Raw genomic sequence first — 18,712 nt, 5'->3', positions numbered from 1 at the left:
TAGGAACGTCCCTTCTCCCTGTGTGCACTATAAACTGGATGGTGCGGGTGTGTACAGCTGGCAGTTAGTAAATCAAGCAATTGTATTTTGCATGGCTGTTATCCACTGACCCATCCCATTTCTGTGGTGTCTGAGCTGTTAATGTTCAGACAAACCATGCATGAAGAGCTCTAAGGGACACATCTTATTGCCCATTGAAATTCTTTCAAATAAAATGCGTGTGTGGGTGGGGTTTTTTTTTAAAAATAGGGACAGTGGGAAGGACAGATATATCCTTTAAGAGAGAGACGCCTAGCCCAATTATCTCTATGCACCTCCTGAGCTCAGTATTTTTAGGATCTGTGCCTAGCTCTTCCCCTGGCTGTACTGATAGTAATGATCTCCTAAGAGACGGGGATTAAGCAGTGACACCTTTGTGTTCCTGATGTTCCTCTTACATGGCGGGTCCTGGCTGTCACGCATAATGTCGATGCAGCATTCCCTCTGTGAACCCCTATTCATTCTTCCACCATTATCATCATAAACCTTTTTTTTTTTTCTCTCTTTCCTTTCAAGGGATTTTTGAAAGCACATTGACAAATGTTGCCAAGATACAGATAACATAAAATATTATCAGATGAAGCATCGGAGCCTTGAGGCTTTGAAGAGCTTTTCACTCTAAGGAATTCACCGCTTCATTTGTACCCCCTTCCTTCTGAAAGGAAAAAAAACACAGTATCACAAGATAAATGGATAGAATAACCTCACTGAAACCATCAGATCCATTCTCTCCTTTTCAACTACCTGAGTCAGAGAAGAGTAAACGCTGGAATACAGAGCAAAGGTTGAAACCTACAGTAGAAAACACCAAGGGGTGTTTAGCCAGCCAGCTTTTCTCTGCCTCCCCAGCTACATAGCTGTGGCACAGTGAAAGAACCCGGGAAGCACTTCCCTGTGCACCACTTTTAATTTTAAAAAGCAAAAAAAAATAAATTATGTGGCACTTAAACGTGTCTTGTTCCTGGGAGAATTGAAATACTGCGTTATTGGAATATCTGATTTTATCATCCAGACTTTTTTCTACTTAAGTCTGTGTGTGTGTGTGTGTGTGTAGTTTTTATTATTATTATTTTTATGTTGGGCTTTTGAAAATTGCCGACCATGTATGCAGGTAAAAAATATGCACTTTGTCCCACCTGCATTTTCATGGATGCATTTGCAGGTTGGGGTTAAGCCCTGGGGAGGCACCAGCATGAGCAGTTTTTGACAGAAAATGTATCTACCAATAAAATAAAACATACAGCTGCAAACCTCTGCACTATCCCTTTTGAGAACTGCTGTAAAACCTGTGGGTGAAAGTGTGCCAGGATTTGCAGCTATCCCACCCAGTGGTCTTCCCAACCGGTCCTGGAGGCACATCTAACCAGCCTAGTTGCTCAGGATAATCATGATGAATATGCAAGAGGGAGATTTGCATATACCGGAGAGCCAGGGGCTTGTGCACTCAATGTACATAAATCTCCCTTATGCGTACTCATGATGGATCCCCTGGAAACCAGGCTCTTTGGGTGTGTGCCTCTAGGATAAGGTTGGACACCACTGGAATAAGGCATCAGAGCAAACCATGTGTTTAAGCCCCACAGAAGTTTGCAGCAGTTAGGGCTGAAGAGCAGCTGAGGCGTGTGCAGCGGATTTACGGTATGTCTGTACTGGCACGGCATTACTTATGGACAGATAGCTTTTTATGAAGCTCCAGAGTCCATTTATGGCACCTCGTTGACTTCTGCGTTGCAGTGCTGGTCATTAAACACAGTCCGCTTTGAATATTTCATGTTGCCCATATCATGCCAATGATTTCTCTTCTGATGGTGGTGGGTTTTTTTTTTTTTTCTAAACCCTTTCATCCATTTCCTGTCTATAAAATATTGATTTTGTTTATATGGTACACCACATGGAGACGTTTCCTTCTCCAGTGCTTGGCTAGGAACGAGGTAGCCCGGTCTCCTGATCCCGTAGCTGAGATCTCGCATGCTAAATGGATAGACCCGTGTCTTGCATGGAAACAGTTTGGGGTTCTTTTGGCAGAAGAGAGCTGACCGAGTTCTCTAGTCAGGAGTCTGCACCATCCCAGTGCACTTTCATAACGGAGCACAGGCTTTTTTAGCTGACGACGTTTTCATGCATCGAGAAAGCGATGGTCAACTGTGGGACTGGGCAGCCGAGCTGCTCCCACCTGGCATCCTTATCCGGATTTCTGAGTCGCCTGTGACTCGCTTGGAATTCAGAGCCAGACTAAAGGTGAAGGAGGGGGTTGTTGCCCGTGGTGCGCTTCTTCAGGGGGTGGCATTTTCTGAGAAACTGGGCGGCAGAGGCAGTCCATGATGGAATGAGTGTGGAGGCCCTGCACTGTCCCTCCAGCCTGTTACAAAGGAAATCCTTGCTGGGGGATGAGGCTGCTGCGCGGCCTGTGAGAATGCACCGACTGCCACCATCGCCACTAGCAGCTGAGGCCAGGGTAGCCCCTGCTGCATCCCTGGGTACAGAGAGCTGAAGTAAGGTGGAGGGAGGGGAGGGGAGGCTCAGTGGTGGGGAGAGGAAAAGATTTGTGTGTGTGTCCTGAGGTGCAAAACCATGTCAATCCAAGCCTGTTGAAGTTGCATTCCACATTTTTAGGAGGTGATGTTTAGACTTTTCAAATGTTTTGGTTTTGTAAGCAACCTGACTTGGAAGTTGCTCAGTCTATCAAGTGCAGCTCTGGCACTTCAGAAGCACTGGACCGACTCCATTTCAGCGGAACTATAGCAGGCTATTGGATGAGATTGTGAACGGCGCGTGACCCAGCTGCTTCCAACAGCTGGCATGATAGCGGGTGCACAGGAAGACTTCCTATTGGCTACTTGTCCCTCCCACCTGCAGCTAACGGTGTGCCCCTCCTCCTGCCCCATGGCCCATGAGCCAATGACGTCAACAGCCTTGACGTGAGAGGAGCCGGCAGTGGCCACCTGCACAGAGTTTGTGTGGTAGGAGTCACACTGGGGACCTGCGTGCCATTTGCTCTGTTGTTGGAATCAGATCACACCCCCCCCCCCCCCCCGAGGCTTGGTTTTGAGAAACGGGTGAAATTTTGGGGTGAAACTGATGATATCGGCTAAAGGTTTAGCAAACCAGGTCACTCAGGTTTGGATTCAGGTTGAGTTCAGCTGCGGTTTGCACTGTTTGGCTCCTCACCCCGACATCCCCTGATTCAGAAGGGGAGCCACTGTCTGGTCACTTCACAACATTTTATTTCTTATTTACAGATGCATTTAAGCTGTGCAGCATTATTGATATTTTCAAAATTAAAAAATTTCCAATATTTTTTGGCCAGGAGGGGGCTACGGTATTTTACGAACCGGTAGAATAATATTTAGAGGAAAGGTCGGGGAAGCTGCTTTTGAGTGCAATCTGCCGTTGAATGCCGACTTTATGGTAGTTCTGGGAACTTTCAGCGAATATAGCATTGTATAGGGTGAGCCACTTGGTTACAAGGTCCCTGCCTCTGGGAATCTAGCATGCAAATAGCAGGCAGGGGCAGGAGGTGGACCTGCAGGGTGAGAGTTTCCATTTGGCAGAAGGTTAAGTCGTGGAGGGGGGGGGGGGTGTTTTTTATTTTCCTCCCTGTCTTGTTCGTGTGCATGCATAGAGTCTGCACCAGCTCGCAGGCTTGTGTACAACAATCTGCACCCCCTGCAGTCAGAGGCAGCGGCTCTGCTTCGCTGTGCTATAATGACATCTGAAAATACGATTCCATAAAGCATTTGGCAATGATGACAAGGGATAAACTCCACTGGAATATGAAGCTTACGGGATGGAATTGTAAGCCTGAAAAACACAATTAGATTTTCTTACTGTGCCAGTGACTGGGAGGGGGGGTGTGTGTGTGACTGAGAGGGCTAGGGGGGAATTGGATATTTAATACGTGGGATAGTCTGTCAGGGTTAGATTACGATACAGAACTGCCAATACAAATTGATTTTCATACCATATTAGCTAAAATGAATACTAATGAGCCCTCATTTTCGCTCAGAGGAGCCATTTGGACTGACTGAATCCCCAGCAAAAGTCACTTTTGGTGGAGAATGAAGCCAGGTGAATAAGAGATGCATAATTTTGCAAGTCTTAACAAGAATAAGTAATCGTCTTGGGAGGAGGAAGCTCTATCTTATTAGCGTTTTAGGTCTATCTTATTAGGTTTTTTGATTCAAGGGAGATTTTACAAGACATGTATCCATGTACTGCATCTTTAATCACTGAAGAATGACTTTAATTAAATCCTTTTAACAAAACTGAACAAAGACAGCTGCTCGTAAGGAGGTAAAAGAGGTTATTTATACCGCAGCATTAGTTCAACATTGGAAACTGAAGGGTTTTGCCGTCTTGTTGCCGGCTGAGCCATTCCTGGTTTTCTTGGTCTTCATTCCAGTTTGTTTTATTGTTTTTACTGTTAAAAGTAATAATAATAATTTTTTAAAAAGCCATTTACTCCCTCTCCCTTGGAAAAAAAACCCAGGACTACAGGTCTCGACGAGCAGTAGGCTTGGCATTAGGAGAAAATAGAAAGGGACGTTGCTGTAAAGGTTGCCCGGTGTAGCAGCTTCAAAACAAGACTTTTTTCTTTTTTTCTGTAAATGTATATTCCACCTTCTGTGACACTTCAGATCGGACCCCTAGTCCCAGAGGGTTTATATTCTAGGGACCTTATTTTAGACACACAATGGGAGAACATCTTTAGTGAATAGGCCCCAGGGTTTTTGTAGCTGGAGCAAGGGGAGGGTAAAGTGGCTTTCCCAAGGTCACAAGGCACATGACTGGGATGCTCTAAGCACAAGGCTACTCTTCTGCTCCTACCGGTGGCACAGGCTGGGGCATCATTGTACTGGTGCAGCGCGCAGGGTATGGTTGCTTCAGCACTTTCTCTGTTGGACAGTGCGCTTCTCCTCTTTCATGCAGATGTTAACTGACCACTTTACTGCAGAAGCAGGGGCTTGCATGCCTGCATTTTGCCTTGGCTATTGTGGTCCGGGTCTGTAGGTCAGAGAGAACTTTGCTTGCAAGAGTCTGATGTGATGGCTTGGGGGCAGGGATTGTAGCCTCGTTACAGAGGGGCCTGGCTCAGAGTAGGGTGCGTGTTCAGAACAGACGAATGCTTTTGTAGCTTTGAATACCTCCCGACCGTACAACGCTCTTACCTGCAGCTGAACACGTCTGTGCCCCGTGCCATGCTGTTTTCTGGCTGGCAGCAGCGCAGCTGGTTTTGCCCTTTTTTTTTTTTTCCCCTGTTTAACTGGTAGACCTCCTTTCTTTTGGCTTTAAATCCAGTAAACCTGGTGCTCCTTCCCAGCTAATCATGTAAGCAGTAATGCGATAAAGTGTCGGGCTAGATCAACCTGGAAATCTGCTCTTCATTTTTAACCACCGCTGCGGAAGTGTTCCTGGTTTCATAGACTTTTCCAAGAAGTGGATGGTTCCTGAGGCATGAAAAGTTATGCAGCAGGTTTTGGGAGGGCATTTCCGTGTGTATGCGGTTCTCTTTCATCCCAACCCAACCTAAAAGGTGCATTTTTCAGTTTGTAATGATTCTGCTTTTCTCTTTAGTAAGAGAAGCTGTATCAATCAATGGATTTTGCATATGGTTTGCTTTCTGCCTCATCACCCAGCCCCTCCCTCCCCCCCCCCCCAAAACCATTGGATTGCATATGAAATGCAGAATATTCATCCCAACTCAACTGCTACCACTCAGACCCCCCACTATCACCACCCCCCTCCCCCGTCTCTTGGCTTGCATTTATATTGCACTGTGGCTAATCATGAAAGATTTTCTCTATGTCCCCCCCCCCAGGAAGCGGATACGGACGATAACCAGGGAACGCTGGGGTTTGATGAGTTCTGCGCGTTCTACAAGATGATGTCCACGCGCCGGGACCTGTACCTGCTCATGCTGACCTACAGCAACCACAAGGACCACTTGGACCCTGATGACCTGAAGCGCTTCCTGGAGACCGAGCAAAAGGTGCGTGGCCCTGTCTGATGGAGACTTTGCCTACGGTTTTCTTACTTTTCTTTTTTTTTTTTGTTTTTGTTTTCTTTTTTGTTTCATTGGTGGTGATTTTTATGTTTCCTTATTATTTGTTTCTCTTCCCGTTTTAGTGACGTTGAATGGTTTTAGCATGAACACAGATTGGCAGTGAGTCTGGAAAGAATGTTCATTCACTAATCTGTCCAATGTGTAGACGAAAGTACTTTAAATTAGTCAAACTAGTCCAGAATTCCTTAGCATTGCATTTAATAAATAAATAGAAACATAGAAATGACGTCAGAAGAGGACCAAATGGTCAATCCAGTCTGCCCAATAAGCTTTATGGTAGTATCTGCTGTGCCGTGTAGGTTACCCCATGTTTATCAGTTTCCCAGACCATAAAAGTCAGGGCTCTCGTTGGTTGCCCTTTGAATCCAGTTCTCCATTACCCCCTTGCTTATCAGTTTCCCACACTAGCCCTCATTGATTGCTGTTGAATCCAATTCCTTGTTATGCCTTGGTGTTGAAGCAGGGAGCAATGTTTGAGTTGCATCAGTCTTATTGGTTAAGGGTAGTAACCACCGCACCAGCAAGTTACCCCCATAGTTGTTTCCTGAACCCGTAAAAGTTGGGGCCCTTGGTTGCTGAATGAATCCAATTCCCCTTTTTCCCCTGCCACTGAAGCAGAGGTTTATTGGTTAAGGGTACTAGCTGCCACACCATCAAGTTACTCTTTCAGGCGTGTCCACTCTTGCAAATCTTAGTATCATCCGCAAATAGACAAACTTTATCTTCTATCACGTCCGCAATGTCGCTCACAAAGATATTGAACAAAACCAGTCCCAATACCCATCCCTGTGGCGCTCCACTTAACATGGCTCTCTCTTCAGGGTAGGTTCCGTTTATCGTTACGCGCTGTCTTCTATCCGTCAACCAGTTTGTAATCTACTCCAGCACCTTGGCGCTCACTCCAAAGCTTTTCATTTTGTTCGCAAGCCTCCTGTGTAGAACGGTATCAAAAGCTTTGCTGAAATCTAAATAGATGTCATCAAGTGCACTTCCTAGATCCAATTCTCTAGTCACCCAATCAAAAAAAATCAATCGGGTTTGTCTGACAGGACTTTCCTCTGGTGAATCTCTGCTGCCTCGGGTCCAGCAACTTTCCAGATTGTAGAAGGCTTGGGGCAGCAGAGCCCCACAGAGACCGGTTCTCATTTGAGCTGGAAGCCCAGTGGAGCAGGGAGGAAACTGCTGAGCCCCCCTCCCTGCACATGAGGGAAATTAATTTTCAACCCCCCCACACACACAATATATATTCGCAGACTTTACTATTACTGTAGTATTTTCCAAGCAAACTTAAGAATGTAAATGTACGTGGAAATACTCTGCTAACGGGCAGAGAAAACGCACACCGTCACTCGGAGAAGAGACGGCTGAGGGGGAGATATGGTGGAGTGGAACGAGTGAACGTTAATCAGTTGTTTACTCTTTCAGAGAGTACAAAGACCAGGGGACACACAATGAAGTTACTGGGTAATACATTTAAAACTAATAAAAGAAAATATTTGTTTACTCCATGCATAATTAAGCTCTGGAATTTGTTGCCAGAGGATGTGATGAAAGCTATTAGTGAGGTTGCATTTAGAAAAGCTTTGGACAAGTTCCTGGGGGAAAGTCTATTAACAATTATTAAGGTGGAGTCGCAGAAATCCATTTCTTATCCCTGGGATAAGCAGCTTGGGATCTCTCGACCCCTTGGAATCCTGCCAGGCCCTTGTGACCTGAATTGGCCTCTGTTTGGAAACAGGATACTGGGCCTGATGGACCCTGGGTCCTTGGTCTGACCCAGTATGGCAAGTCTTATGCTCTTATGTGTAAAGTCACATTCTCACGTATGCGCAGGCTCTTTAAAATCAAAGACTAGCAGGCTGATGCAGAAACCTGAGCATTGAAACGCTGCGCTGCAATTCAGCACACAGCTCCCTGGTATTTATTTAACTCCCAAGATAATAATATACTAAAGCATCAGGAGTTAAAAGCTGCGGTCACAGAGCTAAAATGTGTAATCGGCACGGGCTGAACGCATGCACCTTCTAACTCGAGAGTGGAGGGGGGGTGTGAGGGAGCTGCCAGCCTGAGAGCTCATCTGACCCCACCTCCGTCACTCAGCCGGATAAGTATGGATTTCTCTGGCTATCTGGCCATTGGTCGCTGCATACGTCAATGCATATCTGGCTTAAGTAGAAGTGAACCATGCCAGATGGCAGTGGAATGGGAAAGATTTATTTTATTTTATTTTTTTTATTTAATGTGCTCGCATAGATGCTCCGGAAACTTTACTCTGCTTAAAGTTTCCAGCGTTAAAAAAAATAAAATAAATAAATAATAATAATAAAATGAGTTCTGCCCTCGCATCTATCTGCCTTGGGAGGGAATACTCAACGTCCTTGTTTGTTAGCATGAAATTTCCATGCAAGGGCACTGAGCTGACCTCGCGTTCTTTGGATGCATATTTTGTGAGCATAGAGCTCCTTGCTGGATCAGCGGTAAGGTTTACGCGCACAAAATATGCCTGGTTCTGCTGGTGAAACCGTACGTTTGACCGAACGCGGCTCTCTGCGTCGACCTGAACGTGTGCAAGTGCCAACTCTGCCCCCTCTCCCCCGCGACTCCTTTTCTCAGGGTGTGTAAAGGCAGGGTTACCCACGTCCTTTCACGCACGGAGACTGAACAGCTGCTTACACACACAAAGGCAGGGTTAATGCATGTAAATGACTTTGAAAATGACCCCCCAAAATAATATAGAGTGAACGTTGCACAGAAAAATAGCAAGGAATGCGCCAATATTGCGGCATACGGGGGGGTCGACACTCGCCGACTCTCCCACCCCTTCCTGTGGTTGCCATTCTCATGCCTTACAATCAACTGCAGTGCTTACACCCCCCCCCCCCCAAAACGCGATTGGTCTCTTAATTAGTCATGAGAGCGGGATGTTGCCTGTTCTAGCTAACGTTCTCCCAGAACATCTGCAGGAGCTGACAGATCTTCCCAGGCTCCAGCTTCTGCCTTCAGAAGCACGGTAATCAAATACTGCATCTCATCAAGACGCGCAGCTTATATTTATTTATGGGTTGTCATCTGAATAGCAGCAAAGAGGTCTCTGCACAATTCCAAGCAGCCCGAAGTGTGCGTTCCTAATGCTTCTTGTTATGAAAGATAACCGGGGGAAAAAATTGCATATTTTGACAGCAGGCAAATGCGCGATCTAGTAACGGCTGCAGAGCGTACGGTGCTGCACCCCTCTCTCTTGTTTCTCGGATGGCTGTTAAGGGCTCTGACTGAGTGCCAACCTTTTCAACCCGGCCATCGGTTTCCCTGGCAGGTACATTCGTGGGAGCGCTGTCCTGTTGTGTAGACGAGTCCCAGATGTGATATGTTCCTGGGGGCAGCGCACCCTTCTGCAGAGAGGTAGCTATTTCCTGGCACATATATCTGATAAATGTCCGTTTCCCTCCCCCCTCCACCCCGCCTGCAGTTACAGCATCGTGTGCTCCGTCACACCTTAACACAGTAACGATGGCAGAAAAGGACCAAATGATCCATCCAGTCTGGTAATATCTGCAGCGCCTACCCCTACGTTTTCCTTAAGGGTAGTCCGTGCAGTTACCTCCGATCCTTATGACAAGGGCAGTAATATTTACAATCAAAGACCAAGCGACTGTCAAACGCATAAAACAAATTACTGCTAGCAGCATTTTTACTGGCTGAGGAGCCTTCCTGCAAATTCCGGCGATGCTGACCTGCTTTGCTTGTGGGCTTGGCCGAAGAAGCCGCCCTGTGCTTTTTTTTTTTCCCCAATGCCTGCGTATCTGGACTGTAAAGGTCGGGGGCCCGCATTGGCTGCCCGTCTGAATCCAGTTTGCCACCTGATGATATTTATAATGTGACTCACTGGGGAGGGAGGAGAAGAGACCCTGCCACCCCCTTGGTCATATAATGATGGGCTTGGCTCTCTTTTTGGGGGGGGGGCAGTTTTCATAATTACAAAGTGTGCGGTTAGTTTTACCCGCCGGCATTCCACCAGGCGGCGTGGGCTGACCCTTACACAATGTCCTGGGAGGGGGATTTGCACCTGCCGTTTCCCTTCCAAACAATGCCACGTGGTAGCGTAAGCCGCCCGCCCAATGCTTGCGGGAACACTGTGTGCACTTTTCACCTGCCAGGGAGGGGGACGTGGTGCGTTTCCAGGCAACAGCTTGACCCATGCACCTAAGCTTCTGAAGATAGTGTGCTCCCTGTCCGACGGATGCCAGGCGCTGCTACGTTCATCGCTCGTTAGGATGGACGACGCTGTGACTGCCGAAGAAGGCTATTCTGCTGAAACGGAAACGTTGGGAATTTGAGAGCGATAGTTAAGTCAGCGTAGTTTTATTTAAAGATCCCATGGCAGTTTTCGTTTGCTTTACTTGCCTCACAATGATCGCGTCGTGTTTCCCCGCTGTGGTGCGTGCTCTCTCGCTCACTCTCTCGTATATACACGCTTAGGGAGCCATTGAGCTCATTCATCAAGAGATGAGTAGAGAGCAAAGGAGAGAGAGAGAGAGATAAAACTATATTTTTTATTTTTAAAGAAAACTAATATTGTCAGGCCGCCAGGGATAGGGAGACCATGCCAAGCAATAGTGGGAATTTAGCTGTAAAATCACCCAGCCTGCTGGCGTACCTGAGGCCACCCAACTGTGAAGAATGGAAGAAAATTGCTTTTTATTACTCCCTCTCTCATATGAACGTGTGAATGGTGCTGAAGGTCTACTTGCTCCGCTTTGCTAATTTACTCCTACAGAGGGCCTTCTTTTCTTTCTTTAACCCACAATGCATCTGTGTACTATTTTTAGACCGATAGGAAGCAGATAAGGACCTCATCCCCCCCCTTTTTTTTTTTTTTTTTGTGCGTGTGATAAATGTGATGAACCGATGGAACCCCTGAGATTTTCCAAATTTGCTTCTGCATTTGTAAACTGAATTTTCCAATGCAAGGAAGACATTCAGGTGCAGTAAGAGCAAGAGTGGAGAGGCCTCGCATGCCAAAGTGCAAATGTAAACAAAGAAATGTGAGGAAATAATTTAAATCCAAAACTAATATTTTTGATGATCCGGTGCAATCATGAGATTTCTAAATGTCAAGTTCAAAGTAACATCTTTACTAGTTTTATGCTGATATTATCATATACTGAGTGATATAGCCCAGCGATATACTGAGCTATGTATATCACTCAGTATATCACTGAGCTATGTATATCACTGGGCTATATCACTCAGTATATCACTGAGCTATGTATATCACTGGGCTATATCACTCAGTATATCACTGGGCTATGTATATCACTCAGTATATCACTGAGCTATGTATATCACTGGGCTATATCACTCAGTATATCACTGGGCTATGTATATCACTGGGCTATATCACTCAGTATATCACTGGGCTTATATCACACAGTTTATCACTGGGCTATATCACTCAGTATATCACTGAGCTATGTATATCACTGGGCTATATCACTCAGTATATCACTGAGCTATGTATATCACTGGGCTATATCACTCAGTATATCACTGAGCTATGTATATCACTGGGCTATATCACTCAGTATATCACTGAGCTATGTATATCACTGGGCTATATCACTCAGTATATCACTGGGCTATGTATATCACTGGGCTATGTATATCACTGGGCTATGTATATCACTGGGCTATATCACAGTATATCACTGGGCTTATATCACACAGTTTATCACTGGGCTATATCACTCAGTATATCACTGAGCTATGTATATCACTGGGCTATATCACTCAGTATATCACTGAGCTATGTATATCACTGAGCTATATCACTCAGTATATCGCTGAGCTATGTATATCACTGAGCTATATCACTCAGTATATCGCTGAGCTATGTATATCACTGGGCTATATCACTCAGTATATCACTGAGCTATGTATATCACTGGGCTATATCACTCAGTATATCACTGGGCTATGTATATCACTGGGCTATGTATATCACTGGACTATATCACAGTATATCACTGGGCTTATATCACTCTGTATATCACTGGGCTATATTACTCAGTATATCACTGGGCTATATTACTCAGTATATCACTGGGCTATATCACTCAGTATATGACTGGGCTATGTATATCACTGGCTATATTACTCAGTATATCACTGAGCTTATATCACTCGGTATATCACTGAGCTATGTATATCAGTCAGTATATCACTCAGCATATGACTGAGCTATGTATATCACTGGCTATATTACTCAGTATATCACTGAGCTTATATCACTCGGTATATCACTGAGCTATGTATATCAGTCAATATATCACTCAGCATAAGACTGGGCTATGTATATCACTGGGCTATATTACTCAGTATATCACTGGGCTTATATCACTCGGTATATCACTGAGCTATGTATATCAGTCAGTATATCACTCAGTATATGACTGGGCTATGTACATCACTGGGCTATATCACTCAGTATATCACTGGGCTATATTACTCAGTATATCACTGGGCTTATATCACTCAGTATATCACTGGGCTATGTACATCACTGGGCTATAAACGTCTGCATGGAATCCTAGTGAAGTCCCTCTCGAAGAAGCCGACTGGTGAAACGTGGCCATGTCAGGGGACTTTAATGCTTAAAGAGGGACTTTAAATATTCAGGTGCACTAGATAATGCTGAAAGCATAGATGAGAGGTTGCTGAATCGGTGTTGACTCTATAGGGACATTGGATCAGTCTAATAGGAAATTACCAGGTCTCAAAACTTGCCAAATATTCATACTTTTCGGAGGGGCAGATAAAAAAAAAAAGCATAACCTAGTAATATTGCAGGCCGCAAGGTAGCCAAGCTGAATCCAGCAGGTTACAACTCCTCAGAGACCAATCCTGGTTGATGCCAGCAGGTTGATGGTGGCTGGATACCATCCAGCAAGGCCACAGGAATCTAGGAAGCTGGAAGTTTGGACAACAGCATCGCTAGTTTTTGACTGATAGCTGTTGTTGTATAGCTTGGTGGTAAGTCTCGGGAGTAGAGCTGGGGGTGCTGACTCTTGGATTAAGTATGGGAATGTGCATGCAGGTTTGCTCAGGATGGTAGAACATGACAATGACTTGAATTAGGAGCAAAATCCTACAAGCAGTCAAGGTTCTATGGTTGGCAGTTAGTCTACGCCCCTAGCATTATGTAACGAAATAATTGGGCAGGCTGGATGGGCCAGTTGGACTTTTTGTTCTCGCCTACTGTGATACCGGTCTAATTCCCGGAGAACGCTGGTCCCCAACTCTGGGCCTCATGAGCCACAGATCTAGTTTTCAGGATATTCATCCTGAATATCCGTGAGAGAGATTTGCATACATTTGGTCTTTTGAAACAGTATAAACTTTGGCTATTTTGAAAACCAGGCCCGTTTGGTGTTTCACAAGGTTTGGCGATGGCGGTGGCTGCCTTGGGAGGTGGTGCCTTCATCTCGATGATGCCCCTGTAGTGTGGGCTGTTTCGTCCTGCGTAACACCGGCTTTGGAGAGCTTTCTGCATGCTCATATTTCATGTTCCTTATAACTAATGGTTGTTCATGAGCAGCAGAGCCACAGGTTGATGTGTTATACCATTTGCAATAAACACTTGACAGCACGTAAAAGAAATTTATTTTATGCATGGAGAAATTTAAAAAAAGGAGGTTTCAGCTCTGCAAAATTCCTGAATCCTGGAAGTGGCTAAATTTATTGTTTTATTTCATTTCAGTTGTTTTTTTTTTTTTAATGTTTCAGCAGTTTCCTCCTGTTCCTTTTGCCTTCCACCTCAACCATGATCCTTATTTTCCCCTATTTTTAATCCTCTTCCTGCTCCCTCCTAGCCCAGACACTGCAGCAAACAGCCCTTGGCTAAGGGGCCTTGGACTGTGAATCCCTCCAAGTCCTTGGCTGTGCTGTTGAGCGATTCCTGACGCTCCTTCTGACCGCGGGACTTGCGGCCGCTGCCTCTGCAGAATTCCTGGCCGGCTCAAGGAGCAGAGGTTGAACCTAGGTCACCCACAGCCACTGGGGCAGCCCCTAATGCCCACATCTGAAGGTATTCAACCCTTCATGCTCTCGGGCTGCAGCTGAAACAGTGCTATTTTAGCCAGCTTAGGCCCTGATTGACTAAGGAGGAAGCTGCTTAAAAAGATATTCAGCTCTGTCCCACCGAGACCTACTGCAGATTTAGCGAATGTTCCTCTGATAGGGATGTGCTCATCTCTGCTCTGTCTGACTTTGCACTGTGACTGCTTTGGGGGATTGGTGATTTGGCCATCTGGCATCTCACAGCTGTCTGCAGCACCGTCCCTCCTCGAGATGGGCAGACGAGCGACGTCATCTCCTCACTTCTGCCATTTAAATACCTTCGTTATTTTGTGTTTTATATGCAGTCGAGTTGCGCGGCTCCCAGTGTTTGGAGGCCCGGCACATTACACGGCTACACCAGGGCTGGCACTGGTCTCATTGAGATGAATATCGCATGCTTAAAATCTTGAAAGAAAGTGCAGGAAACGTAGCTTGCTTCGGAGGTGAAATGCTATCTTTCATGTATTGCTGATGTGCATTAAACACTGTGCTTTTGTTATCCGCAGAGGGAGTAGAGTGAATTAAAATAAAAATTCACAAACTGAGGGAAATGTATTGGAAGAGCATTTGAAGGGGAAAACAGCTTAAAAAGAAATGGATTGTAGTGGTAGAAAAAGGTAGAAAATTATCTAATAGTAATTAATTGTGTGTGCATTATCTGTACACCGTTTTTATTGTATGCTGATACTGATTATGCTGCTTATACATTTTTTAAAATGAAATAATCATAAAGAGATTTCTTCTTGGAACTATGCACACAATGTTGATATTGTTTACATTTGCAGTGAATGGCTTGCTTTCTTTGGAGGAATTGATCAATCTGCTAATATCTGTCTCCTCTGTGCAACCCGTTTTTTAATGAAATATTGGAAGAGAATGCCAGCATCTCCACTTCTTGTTAAGTTTTGCAAGTATGTGCTGCGGACACCATATTCCAGTGGAGCAAGGCTTGCAGAACTAGAGAGGACGGTCAAAGGTCAATATTCAGTCACTGTGCGGATAGCAAAGTTAGATGGATAAAAAACAGCTCTTTGGTCCGACCAGACTTAGCCAACTAAGATAGCCACCTAACTTGTTAGCCTGCTAAGTACCCAAATATTCATTTAGCTGGATATCTTCTGAGCTTCTAAATATGGACCTAATAGTTTAAAATACTTCAAATTTTGTTGGCTTTTTTCCCCCCCACAGTGTTAGTTGCAGCATTCGTGAACTTCCTATTAGCTTTTTCTGATATGTCTGGTCATTTATAACACTGAATCTAACAACATATGAAGCCAAAGATAGGGGAAAACAGTAACAAGACATTCTTAGTCTTTATTGTTCTCAGATTCCATGTACTCACATCTTCAGGTTGTTTAAGCAATCATAAGACCCATCCATTCTAGCTGCTTGCTGCTCAGATAGTCATGGGCTCAAAGACCCTCTTATTCCAGAAGTCCTGATGCTCAACCATTTCCCCCCATGCTATCTCAGTAGTCTGAGCTCCCATAATCTCATGTGCTGTCTTCAGAGACACCCAACTCTGATCTTGTGATAGGACCCCATGAAATTCACCCTGGAGGGGGGGAGAAACATGGAGTACTGCGGTTAATATCCAGAAAATTATTTGGCATTTCCTATTTCCATGCTGACTGAATGACCATGCAAGTCCATCAACTAGTGAAGAGCAAGGAATAGTCCGGTGCCTCTGTGACTTGGCATGGATTTCCCTTGGTGGTTTGATGGAATTCCACAACTTCTGCTCCTCATCCATAGATTCCTCAGATCCCTAGATTGAAAAACAGAATTGTTGGTTTTCTTTTTCACTCCATGCACAATTAAGCTGTGGAATTTCTTGCCAGAGGATGTAGTCAAGGCATCTAAGCATGACTGGGTTTACAAAGGTTTTGGACAAGTTCATGGAGGAAAAGTCCATGAACAGTTATTAGCCAGGTGGACTTGGGGGAAGTCACTGCTTACCCCTGGGAGTGAGCAAGCAACACAGAATTGGATCTGCTGGCTACTTCCTAATGATCCAGACTGGCCATTGACAAGAGATAGGATGCTGGGCCTGATGGACCCTTGACAAGATTATCCTTGCCATTGTGGAAATGACCTTGAAAAGCACTGCATAGGACATTTGCCCCAGCTTAGGCTTAGTTTCCTCACCGTGAGGAGGTCAATGGAAATATGGTGCCCAGGTCATTTTATTATATTACAAGAGTATTGCCTAAGTAAGAGTATTGTCATTTTATTATATTACAAGAGTATTGCCTAAGTTCCCCATGCTCATGCTTCTCTAAATCCATCCTAGCCTATTGTTTCTCTGCTTTTTTTTGTAGGCTGCTTATTCTTTTGTCTTAATCTGATAAATGTGGCTTTTAGAAGAACATTCCTGACGTTCTGTTAGAAAAATGCATTTTTTGTCGTGTTGAGAGGAGACCTTCCAGTGGAAGGCTGACAACATGTTTCAAATACCCTATTATTGTTCAGTTACTACAAGAAGCAAAGCAATTGTAACAGCAGGAAGCGATGGCAGTATGGATTACAGAAGCCCATTATCTGATCAGTAGCTTGCAGTGAAGAAGCCTTTTTTTATTTTTGTTTTTTAATTCATAGTATTTCTTATTTCACAGATACAAGAAATTGATGTTAACACTGAAGGAAACACAAAATAAGCATAATATTCCAGCAAAAAAGTTTTCATTAGTGGCATGTTGTGCCCACTGAGGACCCCAGATTCCATCGCCTTGGGAGCCTTTTAATAGGCCTGATCCTGCTAATCTGCCATTTCCATGGGCTAAATTTTGATTTAGTATTCCAGAGCAGCATCACATTTTTGGAATCGAAAGAACAGAACAGTTGGTTATCCCATTGACCTAAAAGTCAAACTTTAGTCAAGGCAACCAAATGATGACCAGTAGCTGGACCACAACGTATCTATAGGACCCAAATACCCCACCACAAACCCTCCAACAAAAAGGATTAGGTGTCAGGCAAACGTTTTAGTTAAATAAAAGAAATTGAAAGTATCTTTAAGAGCCAGGAAACAAACAAACAATCTCTTCTTTTACCACACATCAGTGACTTGTGCATGCTATTCCAGCTTAAAACCCAATCATGAGAACTTGAGTCGTGTTTCTCTTGCCCTTCCATATCTGCAGGATCTGAGGAATATTGTTCCAAAGCGAGTTCCCAAAGACTATGGGGCAATATTTGGTTGATTCTGATAGAAACTTGCAGAGAAGCAAATGTAAAACTTGATGTTCAAAGTGACTTACACGCGTGAAGCGCTGTTTCAGGCAGCTAAATGACACATTGCAAATCAGTCGGGGGGTTGTGGGTGCGATAGTGCGTGTGAAGCCCCACCATGCACGTGCTTTCCCCCCGCACTTGCGGCAGGCATTGCTGTGGATGGAATCGCGTGGGCAATGCATCTACGGCCGCACTTTTTTTTATTTTTCACTTTTTGGAAAGCAGGCACGCGAATTTACTTGCAGGAATTGGCACCTGCTTAGGGCACTCTGCACGTGCGGTGTGTGTGTATACACACAGAAATTGTCGAAGCAGAGTAATGCTCTTCAAACACGTGTGCTAAAAATTGTGGGTATAAAGTGCCCACAGACATTAGGCCGATGCCTTTCCATTTGACTAACTTAATGCTTTTTATTGGACTAATAAATAAATAAATAGTCAAGAAAATGTATCACCTAATGTAGTTTTTGTTATTATTTGGTAATCTTTTATTTCTATTCGGCCCCACTATTTTATCCGATATTGTCTTGATCAGAGCAAAAGAACCAATTCATTTTGTTTACCTCGCTAGGAGTGTAAGTAGAGTCCATCCTGTGCTGTAAAGCCCATATAATTTTAAGATAAAGCCTGTAAGTTCCCACAGGAATCCCAGATTCTAGCAGAAGCTCATTAATTACACCATAGCTGCCAGGCATACTTACATCCTGCCTGGTTCTGGATTTCCATGTTTGGAGTAATGTTACCTCGCAAAATAATTTCAAAATTTTTGGAGTAGACTTCCAGATTTGGAAAAAGCTTATTGTTAGCTCATGTAGCACAGAAGAGCAAGAAAATAAATTTTTTGACGTGTTATTTTAAACAAAATGGTTCACAGCATTCAGCTAACAGAATGGAGTATTGGTACAAAATAATATTGGTAAATCAGGTTAGCAAAGCAATGTGAGAAGGTGGTGGCTAAGGTGGGAAGGATGCTGGGCTGCATAGAGAGAGCCAAAAGGAGGTGACAATGCCCTTGTACTTGTACAGGTCCTTGGTGAGGCCTCACCTGGAGTACTGTGTTCAGTTCTGGAGACGGCATCTCAAAAGGGACAGAGATAGGATGGAGGCCGGCCAGAGAAGGACAACCAAAATGGTGGGGTCTCCATCGGAAGACTTATGAGGAAAGGCTGAAGGATGTGAATACGTATACCCTGGAGGAGGGGAGGAGCTGCAGGGGAGATAGGATGTAGACCTTCAGATACCCAGATACCTGAAAGGTAT

The 18,712-nt window shown here is 44.6% G+C and overlaps 1 protein-coding gene across 9 annotated transcripts in view; it reads left to right on the top strand.

The window, feature by feature from the left end:
- Positions 1-18,712, top strand: part of PLCH2 (phospholipase C eta 2) — a 340,028-nt gene that overhangs the window by 240,669 nt on the left and 80,647 nt on the right. For all 9 annotated transcript variants that reach the window (XM_029579065.1, XM_029579069.1, XM_029579064.1 and 6 more), the window contains one exon: positions 5,858-6,028. In XM_029579065.1, the coding sequence (XP_029434925.1) occupies positions 5,858-6,028 (171 nt within the window). The remainder of the gene's footprint in view (positions 1-5,857; positions 6,029-18,712) is intronic.

The sequence above is a fragment of the Rhinatrema bivittatum genome, chromosome 15, assembly GCF_901001135.1.
Source record: "Rhinatrema bivittatum chromosome 15, aRhiBiv1.1, whole genome shotgun sequence".
Lineage (NCBI taxonomy): Eukaryota > Metazoa > Chordata > Amphibia > Gymnophiona > Rhinatrematidae > Rhinatrema > Rhinatrema bivittatum.
This window is presented reverse-complemented; position numbering and strand designations above follow the sequence as displayed.